At 63.2% G+C, this 19,009-nt stretch overlaps 2 protein-coding genes across 3 annotated transcripts in view; one reads left to right on the top strand and one right to left on the bottom strand.

Moving 5' to 3' along the window:
- LMOD1 (leiomodin 1) overlaps positions 1-11,842 on the top strand; it is a 32,156-nt gene extending 20,314 nt beyond the window's left edge. Inside the window, exons 2-3 of the mRNA XM_027095973.1 lie at positions 9,043-10,506; positions 11,106-11,842. Coding sequence (XP_026951774.1) covers positions 9,043-10,506; positions 11,106-11,132 — 1,491 coding nt within the window. The 3' untranslated portion in view covers positions 11,133-11,842. The remainder of the gene's footprint in view (positions 1-9,042; positions 10,507-11,105) is intronic.
- Positions 11,843-15,558: 3,716 nt separating this feature from the next.
- Positions 15,559-18,526, bottom strand: SHISA4 (shisa family member 4). 2 transcript variants are annotated; one of them, XM_027095974.1, is made up of 5 exons: positions 18,364-18,526; positions 17,927-18,098; positions 17,072-17,205; positions 16,214-16,381; positions 15,559-15,717 (listed from the first exon to the last, which is right to left on the bottom strand). In XM_027095974.1, the coding sequence occupies exons 1-5, from the start codon at positions 18,434-18,436 to the stop codon at positions 15,569-15,571; spliced, it is 696 nt and encodes a 231-aa protein (XP_026951775.1). In that variant the 5' UTR covers positions 18,437-18,526; the 3' UTR covers positions 15,559-15,568. The 2 variants fall into 2 exon arrangements, with proteins under 2 accessions (XP_026951775.1, XP_026951776.1); XM_027095975.1 differs by having other exon boundaries at positions 15,584-16,040; positions 18,364-18,521.
- Between the last annotated feature and the right edge of the window lie 483 nt (positions 18,527-19,009).

The following is a 19,009-nucleotide window of genomic DNA, read 5'->3' as shown; positions in this document are numbered from 1 at the left end:
GCACCCCCCATCCCGGGAGGTAAAGATGAACTGTTTACACTGGGTGGGAGGCAGCGCCTGAGCCCCCCTGCCCTCTGAGCAGCCCTCATATTTATCACTGCGCTGACCTCATAGTTGCTGGAACGAGGCCGGGCAAGGGTCAGGCTCCGTGGTGGGTCCTGGCACAGTGCCGCTGGGCTGCGTGATGGGGAATCAACGCCCATGTCTGTCCCTATCCGTCTCTCCTAGCTGCTTCTGACCTGAGGGGCTTTGGTTTTTTGTTTTGTTTTTCTTTTTCCTTTTTTTTGCTATGAAACTGAAATATCTAAAGACAATTTTCTTTCCTTTTCTTTTTCTGCAACAACTTTTTTTTTCTTATCATAAAAGTAATCCAGACATTAGATAACTCAGACATTAGTTTGGGGGAAAAGTTAGATTGCTACCTCCTAACATACTCCAAAATAAATCCCAGCTGATTTAAAGATCTAAGCTAAGATCCCTCAAGGTTCAAAATTAGGGTAAGAATTTACCAGGAAAAAGGAGGAAAAGCTTTCCAAGCAGTGAGAACATCGTCGCAAAAGCCCGCAGTCTGGGTCCCTCGAAGGCGAAGGCAAAGGTGGGGCTGGTGGGAAGGAATGCAAGTTGGGGTGAGGTCTTGGGAGTCAAGGCTTACCCTGGGGGACTGGGGAGCCACCAGAAGGTTTCAGGGAAGGGAGTGAGTTGGCAGATCTGTACTCCAGAAAGGTCCCGATGCTGCTGTGGGAAGAGTGTCCCGGCAGAGAGCAGGCCAGTGAGAAGGTCTGCAGTGACCCAGGTGAGAGGTGACAGGGCCTGGGCCAGAGGAGCATTGGTGAGGATGGAGAAGGTAGCGTGGAGGATGAATCTCTTGGGAAGGGGAGCAGGGATGAGTGAGGCAGAGGGGTCCACGCCGCCCCCCACATGCTACACCACCCCTTCTCATCAGGATGGATTTGGGGACCCACCCACCAAGATGGAGCAGGTGTGGTGGCGGGGAGAGAAGAGGAGTTTTGGGGGTGCATTGGGGCTCGTAAGCTGAGATGTTCATTAGACGGTTGGTTACTAGGGTCCGAACCTCCGTAGGGGGTTCTGGCCCGGAAGTACAGCTTCAAGAGACACCAGGACATAGAACCCAACTGATGCCATCAGAGTGGACGAGGTGACCCAGGGAGAGTCTAAAAGAGCAAATGAAGGAGGCTTCAAGGAAAACCTTGAAAAGACCCACGTTTAAGGGGCAGGCAGAGGAGGACGGCCTGGGGACTGAGAAGGAGCTGCCAGAGGGCCAGGAGGTGGCTCGAGGGGGGAGGGGAGGGCTGGTCCACAGTGTCACATGTTTTCCAAGCAACTAAGCAAGATAAGGAATAAAAGACCTAAATCCAATTTAGCAACAAGGTCAGTGATGATCTGGGTGAGACATTTCCGTGGAATGTTGGGGGTTGAGGCGAAACTGTGTTGGATCCAGAGATGAACAGGGATTTAAAAAGAACTCTTTGGGGGAGCCTGGGGTAAAAGGATAGAGGCAGAGGGCACCTGGGCGGGGCGGTGGGCTGGAGGCAGGGTCTGGTCGTCCCGGTGCTGGGAGAGGTGTGAGCACTTTTACAAGGCGATGGGAGGGGGCCAGGGAAGGGGAAGAGGTTAGGGTTCTGGGAGGCGGAGGTGCAGGGCGTGGGGCTGGGAGCCAGAGCCCCAGGCAGGGGAGCCCTGGACAGGAGGAGGGAGGATTCCCGCAGTTGGTTTCTGTTTATTCCGGGGACGTTCGTGGAGGAGGCGGTCTGCTGAGACTGGGGGTGGGGCGGGTCAGGGGCAAGGAGAGCAGGAGGGGCTGTAGACTGGCACATGCGCTCAATGAGGACGCCTGACTTTGCCGGGCGCTCCTGTGCGCTGGGCACTGTTAGAGCTCCATGCAACTTTGTTGAAGCCACTGGACAGCCCAGGAAGGACTGTGGTCCCCAAGTTCACGTGAAAGCAAAGGCTGGACCCGGGCATTCTGCCGTCAGAGCTGGGGCTCAGGAGGCGGTGTGTCTAGCAGCCTTGGTGCGGAGCAGCACAGACATGCAGTGGGCGAGAGTCAGGCCGGGGCTTGCATGGTGGCTGTGACCACGGTTGAGGATTTTGTAAGGATGTGATTGACACACTCGGTACAAGGAGGGTTGGGTGGTGAAGCAGTCCAGGCAGCTGGTGTAGAGAAGCCAGAACCTGGGTTTCGCTCCAGGGATGCTGTTTCTGGGTACAGACCCAAAAGGATTGAAAGCAAGGGGACTTCCCTGGCGGTCCAGTGCTTAAGGCTGTGCCTTCCCATGCAGGGGACGCAGGTTCGATCCCTGGTCGAGTAACTAAGATCCCACATGCCGCGGGGCAGCTAAGCCCACACCCTGCAACTAATGAGCCCGCGCTCTAGAACCCGTAGGTCACAATTAGAAGTCTGTGCGCCACAACACGCGACGCAACCAAAAATCCCGCCTGCCGCAACTAAGACCCGACACAGCCAAATAAATAAGTAAATGATTAATTTAAAAGAAAAAGAAAAAAAATGCACAACCTAAAAGTTGAGGACTATTTTTTAAAATAAATAAATAATGAAGTATGTGAAAAGGATTTTTTAAAAAAAGGATTGAAAGCGGGAACTCAAGACACACCCCTGCCCAGCCGTGCTTAGCAGCTGATTCACGCAGCCAAAAGGCGGAAGCAACCCAAGGGTCCATCCGAGGATGAGTGCCAGACGAGATGTGGTCTGCACATATAACGGGATGTTAGCCTTAAAAGGAAGAAATTCTGAATTCGAGCTTTTCGAGGGTCCCTGTCCGGCAGGTGACCGCTCCATTTAGCAGGACCTCGTCTCACTCTCACCCACGCACCTTCCCCAGCAACAAGAGGGTCCGCGGTGATCGGGGTGAGAACTGAGTAGTCAGTGGGGGGCTCCAGCCTTGTCCTGAAGGACCACGTTCCAGGTGGTGGCCCAGAGGGAAGCCACTGGAAAGCAGTCGGAAACTAGCCCATGGGTGCCAGTCTTGGGGGTCAGGTCTCAGCCTGAAGGTAACTGGTCTCTGGTTTGGAAAAGCAAACGCAGCCTCTGCCCAGCTGCTCCGTCCTTTGGGATAAAGTGGTAGAGGTGGAGGGTAAAGCCATAAAAGTGGAATCAAGTGGCTGTCAGGGGCCCCCGCCCCGAGCCTCCCACCTAGGTCCCCAGGGCCGCCTCCCTGTTTACCGCCTTCCTTCAAGGGCCATCCTGGGGGGCAGGCCCTGGTGCTGGCCGGCTGGTCTTGCTGCCTCTCAGCTCCCACCTCCCTCCCCAGCTCTGGGCATCCTCGAGGCTGGGAGCCTAAGCAGACTCCCCGAGGGCCTCTGGGCCCCGGCTGGGGCTTGGCCTCCTCAGGAGAGGCTGTGGGGAACGTAGAAGTGGCCCCCGCTGGCCCTGCTGGAAGGCAGAGCCTGCGCCGTCTTTCCAGGGGACGCGGGGTCACCTGCATCCTCCCCCAGCCCGGTGCAGAGCTGTCCCTCTGTGTGTGCCAACGACCGGGCACCCAGGGGACGAACGTCAGGTGTGCTCCACGTGCCTTGCCAGGAGCTCCTGGCGGCGGTGGCACCCACTCCTCGGACGGCAGGAAGGGCAGTGAAGAGCCCAGGAGATCTGAGCTTGGCCTCCAGCCTCTCACTTCCCCCGATACGCCGTCCGCAGAGCCAGGAAAACGTTAGCACTGGCCGCCGGCCCACGTGCTCCCCTTCCACACACTGTCCAACGGCGGTGGGTTTTCCGTGTTTGTTTCCAAGATACTCTGACGATGTGATAAAGGCGTGTAGGGACAGCGAAAGGCAGCCCGTGAGACACCAGGGAAGGTCATCGCGGGTGAGGCCCTCACTCCCACGTCCCCAAGCTTCCTCCTGCTAAGCCCGGAGCTCAGATCCCTCTGCCTGCTTGGATGGATGGACGGATGGACAGTCAGGAGTAACGGGAGGGCCGGCTCAAGGCAAGCCCTCAGCACAGCGTTTCAGTGAAACCCAGGACAGTGGGCTGTGGAGAAAACGGTTCAGACCCCAGAACTGGAGGCCCAGCCTCCTCGGGGGTAGCTGTGCGGCCTTGGGTTTCAGTTTCTTCCTGTGTGAAATGGGGACGATGACAGCCCTGCAGAGCATCGCACTGGGGCTGAGCGTTCCGGGAGGGGCGGGGGCCGCGGTGCCCGCTCCAGACGCGGCCAAAGCTGGGAAATGACTGGTTTCCTCACTGGGCAGGACAGTGGGTGCCTCGCCGTCCCTGGTGTGCGGTCCCCAGGATGGGCTGGAGCCTGGGTATCAGGGGTGGCTCCTCTTAACCTCTTGACCTTGGCCCCTGGGCTCAGGGCCCACCAGGCACACACGTCCCCGGGCGTCCTGAGCAGGCAGGAGGCTTTCTTTTGGGGGTCGAGGGGCACAGCCTCCAGCACAGCTTGTTGTGTTCGCGGGTGCAGACTGGTGCTAACCCTATCCACCCATGGGGCTCCAGACTGGGAGCACGGAGGGCCCTGAGCGTGTCCTCGCCTGGCATGGCCGTCGTCCCGACAGGCACTGCCCACTTGCAGGCCTTGTGTTGGGAGCTGCAGAGCTGGGAGCAGCGTCCTGGGCCTCAGAGAGTGCGAGAAGCCACGGTGCTGCCCTCACAGTGAGGGGCCCAGACCCCAGCCCAGCAATGGGAATTCCACTCCCAGCCCCCGTTCTCAGGGGACTAACCAGACACCAGTTATGGGCAGGAGCTTAGTGTCTGTATGAGCCCTGAACACCCCAAAAAGTATGTTTCCGGGAATGTTAACCAAGGGGTGTCAAAGTCCTATGCCCCCTCCTTCCGTGCCCCCTCCCCCTCCCCCAGCTCCAAGCCGCCCTCTGGGTCTCAGTTTCCTGCAAGCTGCCTGCAAAGCCAATGAACGCCCATGCAACTATAGGCAGAATTTTCCCGACAGCCCTGGAGGGAACCGGTAGCCTTCTAGGGGATGATCAGTTGTTACAGACCTGCAGCTCAGTCCAGTGAGCTGGCCTAAGCCTCAGTAGGGGCTCCTGCCCGCGAACCACCAAGGGAAACGGGCACCGCCGTCCCTCCCAGGACTGCCAGCCCCAGGAATACCGCTTCCCCCCAAAGGCAATGGACTCTGCTGAAACTTCTTGTTGGGAGAATCTAGACTCTTTCTTCTTGGTGGAAAACAGTGAGAGAGCTGGCCCTCCGTGCAGCAGGAGGCTGGAGGGAGTGAGCTCTCCGGGCCCCCGTGAACCCTGGCCCTGCCCCTGTGCTGCCCTCACGCCCGCCAGCCCTGTAAGGGAGCTGCCCTCCCAGGGGAACTTCGGGCGCCCCCAGCCCATGGCCGTCTCCTCCCTGCCCTCCCTTGTAGACAGACGGCCCTGACAGCTGCTGTGCCTGACACCAGAGGTCACCAGGTGCCTGGAGAGAGTGGGGGCCAGGGCCCCAGCCCTCAGCCAGCCGGCTTCAGGGGAGAAGCAGGGGGTTGCGAGCTGGGCTGTGAGACACGGAGGGGCTGGTGGGGAGTGCAGGTGCAGGACAGGAAGGAGAGGTGTTTGGGGGGGCGCTCTGAGCACGGGAGCAGGACACGCCCCCTGATGCTTTCCCGGGAAATGGAACCTTGACCAGGGAGGAAAAAGAAGCAGCCCCAGCCAGGGGACATGCTGTCTTCTAAGGGGCTCCGCTCCACACCCTTGAGGCTGTCAGCGCCCCCAGAACTGCAGTGAAGTCTGGGGAGAGAGTTCTGGCAGCGCGTTCCTGCCCGCAGCCCGGATGCACCGGACACAGACCTTCAGGGGCTTCGCCACGCAGCCCTGGGGACACAGAACCATCTGGATGGGCATCACCCTGCTCTTGCCCTGGGGAAGGAGCAAATGCACCTAAACTCCAGGCGGTGGCCACACCCCTGCCCCTTGGCTCCGCCCCTCGGCTCCGCCCCCTCCCAGGCTAGCGGGTCTGCTCTGCACTCCCTCCCCTTCTGAGGCGTTTCCCAGGCTCCACCTGCCCTCTGGGGGCCTGCGACCCCTCCTTGCAGATGCCTTGGGCCAGGATTACTCTTCCTCAGATGATGGGTCACAGGAAGGACAGAGAGGACCTGGTGGCAGTCAGCGTGAGCTCACAGGGCACCGCTGGGCCGGGGGCTCAGTGCAGCACACCAGGCGGGGAGCGGGTCCTCATTTTCAGGGACTTCCTGACAGGCACGCACTTCCTTTCCTCTCCTGCTTCGGCACTGGAAGTGGGAAATGCTCTCCCCTGTCCAATCAGACGAGACTTCCCCGGGAAGTGGTGCAAGGCCCAAGGTGGGGAAAGACACTGCATCCTGCCGTCCACACCCGCCAAAGACGCGTCACCTGGGTCCTGACCACGTGAAGGTACAGAGCAAAGTCATGAGGCCAAAAGGGCTGGAGGAGCTGGGGGCCAGGAGCTGCTTCCTCCCCTGACCCTGACCCTGACCCTGGACTCACGGCAGGTCCCTGACACTGTCACAGGTCCTTAGAGATTTTCCGAGGTCACCCTTTCCACTCCCCTGCGTCCACGAGGAAGTCCCTAACCACGCCTGTGGCCGCCCCTGACCCGAAAGCTTTTCCCAAAGGAAGAGGGTAACTCTGCTTAGTGTCATCCAGAGGCCTCAGACCTTTGCTCCATGGAGGTCCCTAGTTCAACTCGACCTAAACCCTCTTCGTCGAGGGGCCTAGAGACAGGAACACAGAGTCACCCCCAGAGGTCACCAGGATGCAGCCCCAGTTCCAGCAGCAGAAGTCGGCCTGGCGTCCGCATCACGCAAGCAAGGAGGCAGCGTGCTCTGTGCCGAGAAGCTCGGCTCCGCGGAAGCCCGGCCCTGGGACGACGCTGGGCTGCTTCTCCTTTTAAGGCAACGTCTGAGCTCTCGGCCCCAGCCCCACTCATTCCTGGCTATTTGGAGGCAACGATGATTACTCAGCGCCACCCCGCACCCCCCCACCCCCGGCCTGTTTTTCATTAGGTTCTTTTTAAAGGGATGGCGCCCCCCCTGTAGAGCAGACACGTGGCCCATCCCAGTCCGCTAGGAGCCGGTGCGGGGAGCGCGTGAGGTCGGGGGAGAATCCCGGTGAAGACAACGCGGGGGCAGAGAGAGGGCTAGGATGTTGGAAAACAGTCCTGAGAGGCTGGGTGCGGGCGGTGCAGGTTCTGCGGGCAGCAGGGGGTGATGCCTTTGCCCATCCCCCCCCCCGCCCCACGGGGGCGCCAGTGAGACAGGTCTGAAGTTGGGTTCTCGCGAACGCTGGCTGAAGCTGGCTAAGCTATCATCCCTCTGGATCCCCAGTTTCCCTCCAAGCCAGGCCTGCGAGCGGCATGGGAGCTCTGCAGAGGGCAGCGGGACCGTGTGCCGTGAGCACGGCCGGGCGCCTGACCTCCGTCTGGGGGATGGGCCATGGCCCCAGCTCCCCCGCAGCTCCTCGAGGGGACGGCATCTGTGATGGAACCACTCTGAACCCAGGGGGAGGGGGGCTCCCTGGCCAGACGGTGGGTGGGTTCTTACAAACGTCCTAAAAGGGCTGAGCCACCGGGCCCCTCACTGGCTTCGTATCTGCAAGTTCCTCTCTCCCTTTCGAATCAAGGCACGGTCGCCACCCCTCCTGGCCCAGCCCTGGAAGGTGCTCTGAAGGGTCACCCCGGTTCTGGGAGCTGGAGTGAGTGGGAGAGGGCTCTGTGCCCCACGAGCCCCGAGCTGGGCCTGCGAGGCAGGAGGGGGAAGTGGTGCCTTGCAAGGCCCTGGCTCACCAGGCCCCGTGCCCCGCGGCTGCCTGATGGCATTCTGGCAGCGGAGCTAAATGAGCCCTGGGGCTGGTCCCCGAGGGCGTGTTTGTGGTCCAGGTGCACGCTGTTTCCATAGGGCCAACCGGCACCCCACTCCCTCCGGGACGCATGTGAGGAAGGGCCACGTGGGCCAAGTGGGCTTCTGTCCCCACAGCCACCTGGCTCCTGAGAGACAGAACACCTCCCACTGCTCGGGCCACAGCCTCCTCCTTTTAAGAGCCTTCAGAAGGACATCGGGGCGTCCCTGGGGGCCCGGCTGCCCTGGGGTCTGTCACAGTTGGACAGGGTTCAATCTAATATCTCATCTTAGGCGATTCAGCTGCTCCCGTGGCTCTCAGAATAAGGTGCGGGATTCACGCTCCAGCCTCTAGCTCCACGCAGCATCCTCGCCACGGCCCCCGCCGCTGCAGCGTGGGTCCCGCTCTCCCGAGGTCAGCTGACCTGGCGGGTCCCGGGCTCCTCACAGAGAGGGCTGGGCCTTAGCAAAGTGCTTACTAAAAAATAAGGGAAGTAATGTGGACTTTTCAAAAAGCCACATATATTTGATGCAAAGGTATGTCCTTTATTCTGTTCCGTCTACCTTCCTTCGTTATTGTTGACTCCTTCTTATTTCAACGAGATGAGGATGGTGGGCAGAATTTACAAATACTCCTAACTGATGACATAAAACATAAGCAGTCCTTTGTGGGTCCCTCCAACCTTTGTTTTCCTCTGAAAAGGTCTCGGCTGTAAAAACCCCAGGATCTGAGAATCACTGACCTACTGCTGGGAGCCAGGGCAAGGCCCTGAGGCTCCCGCCCGGAGCACAGGAGGCAAGGGGAGCCCAGCAGCCCGGAGATCAAGACAACTAATGTTGTAACGAATACTGTAAAAAATCAAATTTAACACGAAGAACGCAATACGGACAAAAATCTAAAATTTTAAACAAAGACACGACCAGTTCTAGGGAATGTTCCAGCGAGGCTCAGCAGGGTCCACCTTCCCAGTCACCCACGACAGAGGGGGGCGCTTCAGGGTCTGAGAGCCTCTGGGGAGGAAGGGCCACAGCCGTCCAGGAATTCCCTTTGGGGCCTCACGACCCTGACGTTCTGTGAGTCCGATGTCAGCTCGGTCTCTGCGCGTGACCCCAGGGCCCCGCACGGCGGCCTCAACGGAGGCTGTCCGGGGGCTCCAGGCGGCTCCATACGTGACCCCACGCTGTCCCCAGGCTCATTCCTCTGCCTCCGTAGCCAGCTCTTCATGTTTATTTTTCTTTCCTGAATTCTTAGGAGGACAAGCAAGTGGAGACCAAGACAGATGCCAAGAAGGGAGAGGAAAGGGGCAGAGATGCCAGCAAAAAGCCCCTGGGCCCCAGACGGGACTCAGACCTGGGGAAGGAGCCAAAGAGGGGCGGTTTGAAGAAAAGCTTCTCAAGAGACAAGGACGAAGCTGAAAGCAAAGGCTCAGAGAGGCCCAAGGAGGAGAAGCTCATCAGGGGCCTCGAGAAGGGCCGGGTCAGGGCTGCGGTGGACAAGAAGGAGGCCGGGAAGGAGGGGCGGGCGCAGGAGGGGACGGCAGCCCCCAGGAAGGACGAGGAGAAGCAGGGCAGTGCGAGCGGAGACAAGGGGAAGAAGGGAGAGGGGAAGAAGGTAGAGGAGAAGAAGGAAGCAAGCCAGAGAGAGGGGGCCGAGAAGGTGAAGGGGCAGAGGAAGGACACGGACGCCCGGAAGGAGGGCCAGGAGGTGGAGAGAGGGAGCAGGGACAGGGGTGCCAGGCCGGAGGACGAGAAGGCCAGAAAAGAGGAGCCCCGCCGCGCAGAGGCCCCCCGCGAAGAGACCAAGAGCCCGGCGCCAGAGAGATCAGCCCCTGGAGACCCCACCGAGCCCGCCGACGGGCCCGCCCAGGCTGAGGAGGAGGCGGCCCCCAGCGTCTTTGATGAGCCCCTGGAGCGGGTGAAGAGCAACGACCCGGAGGTCACCGAGCTCAACGTGAACAACTCGGACTGCATCACCACCGAGATCCTGGTGCGCTTCGCCGAGGCGCTGGAGTTCAACACGGCCGTCAAGGTCTTCGCCTTGGCCAACACGCGGGCGGACGACCACGTGGCGTTCGCCATCGCCATCATGCTGAAGGCCAACAAGACCATCACCAGCCTGAACCTGGACTCCAACCGCATCACCGGCAAGGGCATCCTGGCCATCTTCCGGGCCCTCCTGCAGAACAGCTCGCTGACCGAGCTCCGCTTCCACAATCAGCGCCACATCTGCGGCGGCAAGACCGAGATGGAGATGGCCAAGCTGCTCAAGGAGAACACCACGCTGCTCAAACTGGGCTACCACTTCGAGCTGGCCGGGCCCCGCATGACCGTCACCAGCCTGCTCAGCCGCAACATGGACCGGCAGCGGCAGAAGCGGCTGCAGGAGCGCCGGCAGGAGCGGGAGGCCCGCGGGGCCGAGGCGCTGCTGGAGGTGCCCCGCGCCGGGGCCCCCGCCCGGGGCTCCCCCAGACCCTCCCCGCAGTCGTCCCCCAGGGCCGCTCCCAGGACCTCCCCGGGGAAAGGGGGCGCCCCGGCCGCGCCCCCGCCCCCGCCGCCGCCCCTGGCCCCGCCGCTCCTCATGGAGAACCTGAAGAACTCGCTCTCGCCGGCCACCCAGCGGAAGATGGGCGACAAGGTCCTCCCAGCCCAGGAGAAGAACTCCCGGGACCAGCTGCTGGCCGCCATCCGCTCTAGCAACCTGAAGCAGCTCAAGAAGGTGAGTGGGTGCGCTCAGCCGCAGCGCCGCGCAGCGCGGGGCCGGGAGGGGGCTGGCTCATCCCACCGCCCTCTGCCCCAGGCTGGCCGCCTCGCCTTGCCCGCGAGGGAGTCTGGCCTTCCTCTCGGGGGGGCCCCCTTTAGCCCCTCACCCAGCAGTGAAACCCGTTTCTCCCAGAAATGGAGAAGAAGCTTCAGACCCTTCCTCCCTCCCCCCATTCCCCAAACCCAAATGGTCTTTGTTTTCCTAATTCCCTCTCAGGACCAGCCAAGTCCTACAGGTCAGTTTATCCCAAAGGTCTTTGGGAAGCACTCCGTCCCTGGAGACCCTGCTTCTCAAGGCTCGGCCTCCCTGGGTGGTAGCGTCTCGGTCCTCTGCCCGGCTGACCCCACCCCTACACGGTCACTCCTGAGACACTGCACAACCTCGACTGTAACTCCAGGGTCATTCGCTGACATCCGGTTTTCACAGAAAAGGGGAAGGGCTCCCTCTGTCCACACTTTATCTCTTTGTGAGCCCAGCAGGAAAGGAAGTGAGAGGGATTCCAGAGGCCCCCGCTGGGTTCCCTCCTCTAAACCGACTCTGCTCTGCCCGGACAGGTGGAGGTGCCCAAGCTGCTGCAGTAGGACCGGGCTGCAGGCGCCATCCGCGACGCCACGCCTGCCCAGGCCCCGCTTCCCAGGGCCGCACAGACCCCGCCCGCCACGCCGGCTGACCTGCCCTGGACGTCCCTGCCCTGCCGTGGGAGAGCTGGAGGCCTGGGCCAGCTCCGGGAAGGATGCCTTCTCTCCTTGCTTTCCTTTTCTTGTCTCTGAGGCTCTCCACAAATGTCTCATACCTGGAGCTGAGGTTTCTGGACAAGAAGAGTCCTTTCAGCACGTGACCGAGAAGACAGCACGCCTGGGGCCCATGCGGCTGGCAAGCTGCCAAAGTCCTAGGATCCAGGAACGATGTCTCCCAGGGACCACGTGACCCGCCCGGCCCCACTGCCCCGCTAGGGCCAGGATTCAGGCCTCTGAGGAGCCCTTGGGGCAAGGCCGCTGGGCTGCTGGCTCTCTGTGTGGGGCAAGCCTGGAAGACTGGAGGGCCAAGGGCCCAGAGAAGAGGGAGGAGGGGCTGAGGACACCCCCAAGCCCCTCCCAGCTAATCAGAGGACATGGCAGGGGCCGCGAGCCTGGGGGGAGTGGGCTCCAGACATGAGGAGAGGACAGACAGCAGCTGGACCTGAAGGTTTGATGCCAAAGCAGACATTTCCTCACTCCCACCTGCTGCTGTATAAATAGCTGTGTATCTGGTTTTCCATAAGATTTTGATGATATACGAGCCTTTAGCTGTGCTTGGCTGTGCTCACCTCTGTGCTGTCCCGAGGGTCCCGATACTCACCTGGGCTCCCTGGAGGGCTCCAGAAACTCAGGTTCCCTGCCATGCCTCCCCAGGTTGCCACACACAAGCTCCCATCCGCAGAAAGCAGAGCATGAGGGAAAGACTCAGACGGGGGGGGGGGGCTCCCGCTGACCCGCTGTCCAGGCCCTGGGGTCACTGGGCAGAGCCGCCGTCGGGGTGGCAAGCAGAGGGCAGCGCAGGGCGCTGGGATGACTATGTTAGGCGCGTTCTGGATGCTCCTTCGCGACTCTTCCTAACCGCGGTCTCCAGCCATCTCCTCCCAGCAGCCCCAGGCCACTGGGGAGCAGTGCCCGCACCGTGGGTGCCCCCACGCCCTCCATCCCCGATATAGCAAAGGCAAAGGCATCTCTCTGGTTTGATCGGCTAAAGGAGCTGCACCCCTGTCGCTGTGGAACTGCCACCTGGGTGTGGGTCAGATGTAGGCTTTCTTGCAGCTTGCCGTCTGCAGGGCGGAGGTGGGGCGTCCCTGCGCCGAAGCGGGACCCCTGAGCTAGGTCTGGCCAGAAACAGAGCGCAGCCTGGTCCCGGAAGCAGAGAGCTCAGATCCCAGGGCGCATCCTGCCCCCTCCCCCCACCCACGCGCCTGTCCCCCAGAAACCCAACCGAGGCCGGGCCGGAGGGGGACACACTGCCGCCCCCAAGCTAAGCGCAGCAAGTCTGCGGGCCGAGGCTGCGGCTCTGTGAGCCGGACCAACGTCACCTCCGCGTCGCAGACAAAGCCTGGCCCAGAGAGTGTGACACGGGCCGCGACCACTCAGCTCATCAGGATCCCGAGCTCCGCCCCGAGCTGCTCCTGGTGACGCCCCCTCCCGGCACCGACAAGGGCAGGTGAAGGGGCTCAGGTGGCCTAAGCGACCCCGCCCGCCAGGGTCCAGATCTTAGAGCTCCAGCTGGACCCGTCGCTTTAGGGCGTGACACACTTAAGTCAAGATTAGCCGACAGAAAATCAGCTTCTGCTGTTCCTGGGCCGCCAGGGGCACCGCCCTCCCCCTCCCCCCTCTCCGCTCCGCTGTGGCCTCCGCAGGCCGATGACGTCATCCCCTTCGAGCCTGGGGTGGGGGCGCAGCGCCACCTGGCGGACAGCGCGGCCCCGGGCCTTCTGCCGCGCAGCGTTCCGAGCCCGGAGGGTGGACAGCTGGACCTGGCGAGGCCCAACTGCTGGGAGGCCTGGGGTCGGGGTGGGGGGGGGCGATCGGGAGAGTCCTCGGGGTGCGGGTGCTCTGGGATCAGCTGAATTGAGGGGAGGGGTTGCAAGGCGGGGCAAACGACCTGACAGCTGATGGATCCGGATTCAAACCCAGGTTTCCTGCCGACTTGAGCCAGGAGGCTCCCCCAGGGCCCTCCGGCCGCCGCACTCTCTCCCCCACCCCGTCCAGGGGTCCATCTGAGACTCTGGCCCCAGGCCCTGCCCGCAGGAAAAGTGCCCCCCGCCCCCATCCCCTCCCCGTCCCCTCGCCGGGCCTGGGGGCTGTGTGTACAAGCTGGGGCCCAGGCCCTGGAGGCACCGGGCCTGCAGGGCTATTCGGCCCACTTCCTGTCGTAGGAGGCCCAGGCCGGGCGTCAGGACCAAGGCCACTCAGGTGGCTTCTGTAAGGAGCATAAGATCCGAACGCGGGTCACCCACCAAGATCACCCAGCCTGGCTAGGCGTGTGCCAGCTGCCTGCTGGGGAGGGTGGGGGAGGGGGACAGGCTGCTGGCCTGGGGAGGGTCCCCCTCAGCAGCCTTGCCCGTGCTCTACCTGCCCTACCTGGCCACGCACCTTCCCCCCACCCCTCGGCCCCCTTCTGCAGCCCTCACCCCCTCCTTTATCCCACCCGCCCTCCAGCTTTCCCCTTGCCCCACCAGCGCTCCCCTTTCCTGCTGACCTCTGGCTCCTGGCCTGACTGTATTCCAAGTACCTGGGCCCTAGCCCTCTCCCTGTCTGCCTGCGCTGGGCTTTGCCCAGCATCACAGCATTCCCCGCTGCGCCCACAGCGCAGGCCGGCGGGCTTCGTGTAAGATGCCACCCTTCCCCATCTCGGCTTCCCAGACCTCCCCTCAGGGTCCCCGCCGGTCCCTCCGAGGCTAGCAGGACCGCACTTTCGCTCGATCCCTGAGGATCACGGCTCCTCCCACCCCCACCCCCCACGTTGTAGGGTGTCTGCCGGTTTTCCGGGGTGCTGCTGCAGGGGCAGCCGTGCCCCGTCCCCAGGTGAGGAGCTGGGCCACAGAGGACGTGGCACTTTTGGAGACAGGGTGCTGTCTTGTTTTAAAAACTAGAGAACGTGAGGGGGCCCTCCTCTCTGCTCCCCACGTGTGGAAGCTGCACTCTGGTCACGGTCGCCCCTTCTCTGAGAATTCTCTGTAGAGTTAATTGACTGGAAGTGTTGGGGGCAGCGTCCCAGGAGGCAGCTCTGACTGGGATAAACTTGACTCCCCTCCCAGACTACAGAGCAATTTTTAATTGGCCCCAGGCTGTTGACATAAGGATAATTAGTTCTGACCAGCAGGGCCTTGCTTCATTTGCACTTCATTTCTTAGGGAAACTCAGAAATCTTATCCTGCAAACCTCCTCCACCTCCCAGCTTCAGGAGAGGAGGACGGTCCAAACCTTGGAGTGACCTGGTGACTGCCTCTCCCAGCGTATGATGGCAGAACCTGCGACCGGAAGCCAGGACACTCGCGGCCCCTCCCGCCTCTCTGCCCCATCCTCAAGGAAAAGGTGGACTTGCAGTTGTGGTCCCAGCTCTGGCCCCAGCAGCCCTAGCTTCCCCTCCATCTGGGTCAGGTCCAGGGACAGAGGTCTGACCCTGGCCCCAAAGCGGCTGGCCCAGGAGCTCCCCGCCTGGGCTGTGTGACGAGAGCCTCCAGTGGGCCCCGGGCATGGTTAGCAAAATGGCCATCCAGACGAGGCTGCCGGGGCCCAGAGGCCTGAGGAAACCGAAGGGCAAGCAGGTTGCAGTGGGGCTGGAGGACCGCGGAGGGAGGGGAGGGGGCTGAGCCGAGGGGCTTGGTAAGGGGGAGATGGCGGATTGGGTGGCTTCCCAAGCTGAGTTGGCACTTTTCCCACTTGAATTAAAAACTGGCCTACGTCTTCAAGAGGGGAGGTCAGGGGAGGCGGGGGAGGGGACCTGCCTGGCCCAGTAGAGACACAGAATTGGGCCTGGGGGCCTTGTGCCTTGGGCTCCCCTGGTGCTCCAAGGCAGCTGACGGCACCTGCCCGGGCTGCCTCCTCTGATGGAGAAGGGCAGACCTGACCAAGCTTCCTGTACGCGGTTCACCCTCAGGACAGCCCCGAGGCAGCATCTGCATTCTACAGATAAGGAAGCTGAGACCTGGCAACCTCGGGAGACACAGACACACCCAGGTTCGACGGGGGCAGGGCCCGAGTGTGAGTCCAAGTGTACCGAATGGGGGCAGGGGCCCTTGTGCGGCGGTGGTGCCTCACTCGCCGGCCCCTCGTGGGGAATCTGTAACCAACCAACGAGCACCCTCTTCCCCGCAGTGGCAAGATTCGCCTCCCCGGCTCTGGGAACCAGCCCGAGGAGCCCTCAGCCTGGGGGCTTCTGCCTGTGCTCCAGCCCTGGCACCCGCCCTCCCCTGCTTCGGGGCTGTGGGGCTGCCGGCAGAGCCAGGAAGTTGTGCGTGGCCCAATGACACAACCCACATGACATGTCATTACAGCTTTAATCCAGCAGCCGGGGCACGGCCCGTGGGGGCGCCAGCAGGAGGGCTTCTGCCCACGGCCGGTGGAGCCCCCCTCAGCCCACGGCGGGCAAACAGGAGCGGCCCAGCCTTCCCGGCTGGCGTCCTGGGAGGAGAAGGGACTAAAAGAAAGCAGGGGCTGTGACCCAGGCTTTCCTGTCCTTCCCCCGCCCCGGATAAAAATAGTCCACGCATCCCAGGCCCTCCCCACCCACCCCTCATTCACGGCCAAGTTCCAGCTCAGCTCCTGTTGCTCTCCCTGGGGCTCTGCTCCCAGAAGGTCTCAGGGTGTGGCTTGGTCTGGGGCCTGGCAAGCAGAGGACCCTGCCCACCCCCAGGGCCGCATGAAGGTTCAGGAGGGGGCATCCCTGAGGGACGGCAGAGACGCAGCTGGTTGCTCAGGCTCCCGGGTAGGAGGGCTGGGGTGGCATATATGGGGGAGGAGCTGCAAGCCAAGGAGACAGGGTGAGGGTCACGGCGGCACGGGAGGGCGCAAGGGAGCCCCTGACCGCAGGGCCACACAGGACCCACGGGGCCGAGGCAGCCTGCAGGTCTGGGAGAAGGACTCGGGTTGTGAGGGGGCGGGGGCGGGCAGGTGGGAGCAAAGGGCTCACTTACCTGCAGGGTTGTAGACAGGGGGCCCCGCCGGGTAGAGTGGATACTGGGGTGCAGGACCACTAGGTGGGTACATGAAGCCAGGCTGTGGGGCTGCAGGGCCAGCTTTGGGGTCCTGGGGGTACGGGTACACCGGCTGCACTGGGATGCCTGTCATTGGGATCTCCTGGCCTAGTTGGGGGCCAAGGACCAGTATTCAGAGCCCTGCCTCCATGGGAAGCCACCTCCTCCGGCCCGGGAGGCCCTGCCGCCTCTGCTCCCAGACCCTGCTCGGCCAGAGTCCAGCAGGGAGCCTGCGGGTGGTCCCCGCTGGTCAGTCTGGGTTCAGCAGTTTGCTCCCTCAGGGGGTTTCAGAGACCTCCTGGGCCAGAGAGCACGGCCTGGGGAACGTCTTACCTGGGCAAGGAGATGGCCGCTGTGGGGCTGGACTCTTGCAGCCTAGCAGAGCTGCCCCCAACGGGGGTCCCCCCACACTGATTCCCCCCCGCCCCGGGCGGGAGTCACCGTTCCCACGCCCACCAGTCACACGCCAAGTCAGGCACACGTCCTCGAGCACGCACGGAGCGCACCGATGATGTTCACGCTCCAGGCCCCACCCCAAGTGCTTCCTACGAGCCAACAGCACGCACAAGCCCAGGGCGCACACGCGCATGCCGGCAAGCGGTGCAGGCGCCTTCGTGCATACCAGTCCAGCGTTCACACAGGCCCCTGAACGCTCCTGTTTCCGGGGTTACATGCTGGCAAGTGTGTGTCTGGAAGCACACGCTGCTGCACAACCTCACCCCCTTGACCTCTGGTGCCCACCGTGGGTCTCAGCCTGGCCCGGCTCAGGCTCCCCTGGCCCGTCCCACATGGACGCACCTTCAAATGGGCTCTGCAGCTGCTGGCGCCGGCGGTACAGGTAGCAGCAGGAACAGAGGAAGCAGCAGATGGTGGTGGCAACCACGGCCACGAAGAGGATCACGGCGGAGGCGATGCCCGCTATGGTCTTGGGACTTAGACAAAGAACAGGTCCCCTCACCTTCCAACCTCCAGGGCGGGATCCTCACCATGCCGACAGTAACACTGGGCTCGGACCCCTGGCCAGCAGGGGGCCACCACAAACCGAGATGTGGGTCTCCTGGTGGGGCTGTGCCCGACTGGTGTGGGTAGATCTTAGGGGACCACACTTCCCGGAAGGCCAGGCAGCCTGCCGGTCAGAGAGTGGCCGGCGGAGTTGTGGAGTGTGTGCCCCCGTCCATGACTTAACTGGTTAGACTCCAGCACGGGAGCCCTGAAAGTCCCCTGGGAAGTGATCCAGAGCTGTGTTCTCAGATCCCTCTTTAATCACAGTCCCCCTACACCTGTTCTATATGTCAGCGTCCCCTCCAATAAGAAGTTTGAAAACCACTCATTGTGTCCCCCCCTTTTCATGGAGAGGAAACAGTGACCCACCCGGGACGTCCTCCCCAAGATCATGCAGCTGGTGAGCAGAAGACCTGGGAATCAGACCCCGTCTCCCACCTCCCGGCCAGAGCTCCACTGCGCCCGGGTGCGCAGGCCCGGAGCGAGGGGAGGGCTCGGCCCAGCCGGCGGTGACCACATGACGGTAACTAGCCGGCCCCTCCTGGAACTCCCCAGCCCCGGCGCTACAGCCCCGCTTCGTGCCCAAGCCGGAGCCCTGGGTGTGGGCGAAGAATGTGGAGGCGGACAAGGAGGGAAGGGGCCGGAGCCCACCTGAAGGCCAGGCAGTGCTTCTGCTGCCTCTCGGTGATAAGCAAGGTCAGGTCCCGACAGCAGTACCGATGGTAGCAGGTCCCGCAGCAGAAGGTGAAGAACTCGCAGTTGAAGCCCGGATGCCAGGAGCCATTCCGGTCCAGGTACCACAGGCAGTCCTCGCCGGCCAGCGCTGCGGGCACGGACGGGGGTACCCAGTGGCCGCCCAGCCCCACTCCCACTCCCCGGAGCTCCACCCTGGTCCCTGCGCCCAGAGGCCTCTGCCCGGAGCGGCCCCTGGGGTCGGCCCCACGCCCGGCACCCGCCGCCCTCCCCTCCCGCGGACCCCGCAACGCCGGGGCGCGGACTCCCCCAGGGTCTCCGGGGCGCGGGCTCTCCCAGGGTCTCCGGGACCGCGCGCAGAGACCTCTCCCGCGCCCCCGGCCCCCGGCCCTTACCCAGGGGCGCCCCCAGCACCAGGAGCGCGATCGCGGCGAGCGGCGCGGCCCCGCGGAGCCCGGCGGGCGGCATGGCGGGGCGCGGGGAGCGGCGCGGGGCGCGCAGGACGACGCCGGCCGCCCAGCTCCGCGGGGCCAGCGCGCCCGCCGGCTCCTCTCCGCCTACTCTGGGCGGGGCTCGGCCGGTCTGCGCTGACCCTGCCCCCGCGCCCCGCCCGTCCGGGCTCCGCCCAGGACACGCCCAGGACACGCCCCGAGCGGGCTCCTCCTTCCAAGTCCCCCCCGGGACCAGTGGCTGCTGGGCGCTGCGGCCGGCCGGGCCCGCCCCCTGCCTCGGCCCAATCGGCGTCCCGGCCCCCAGAAGCCCGGATCCTGGTGCCACCTCCGAGTGCTCAGGCGCAGCGGCCAACCCTGACCTTCCCCGTGCGGGACCTCCTCTGCCCCAGTCCAGCCCGGGACATCCTGCGGCGGCGAGAGGAGAGCGAGGAGGCGGGGGTCACCCCGCCCCCACCAGAACACAGGCGCCCATTGAGAGGCAGCTCAGAGCAGCTTTGTCCCCGCCGGGCCCACAGGCCTGGACCCTGCCAGCTGCGCTGGCTCCCTGAGTGGCCCCTTCCCCCTCCGAGCGGACAGCCCTGGCATGCGC

The sequence above is a fragment of the Aethalodelphis obliquidens genome, unplaced genomic scaffold (genome assembly GCF_003676395.1).
Source record: "Aethalodelphis obliquidens isolate GAN/ISIS:26980383/991018 unplaced genomic scaffold, ASM367639v1 scaffold97, whole genome shotgun sequence".
Taxonomy (NCBI): domain Eukaryota; kingdom Metazoa; phylum Chordata; class Mammalia; order Artiodactyla; family Delphinidae; genus Aethalodelphis; species Aethalodelphis obliquidens.
The sequence above is the reverse complement of the archived record's forward strand: the minus strand, read 5'-3'. Positions and strand labels throughout refer to the sequence as shown.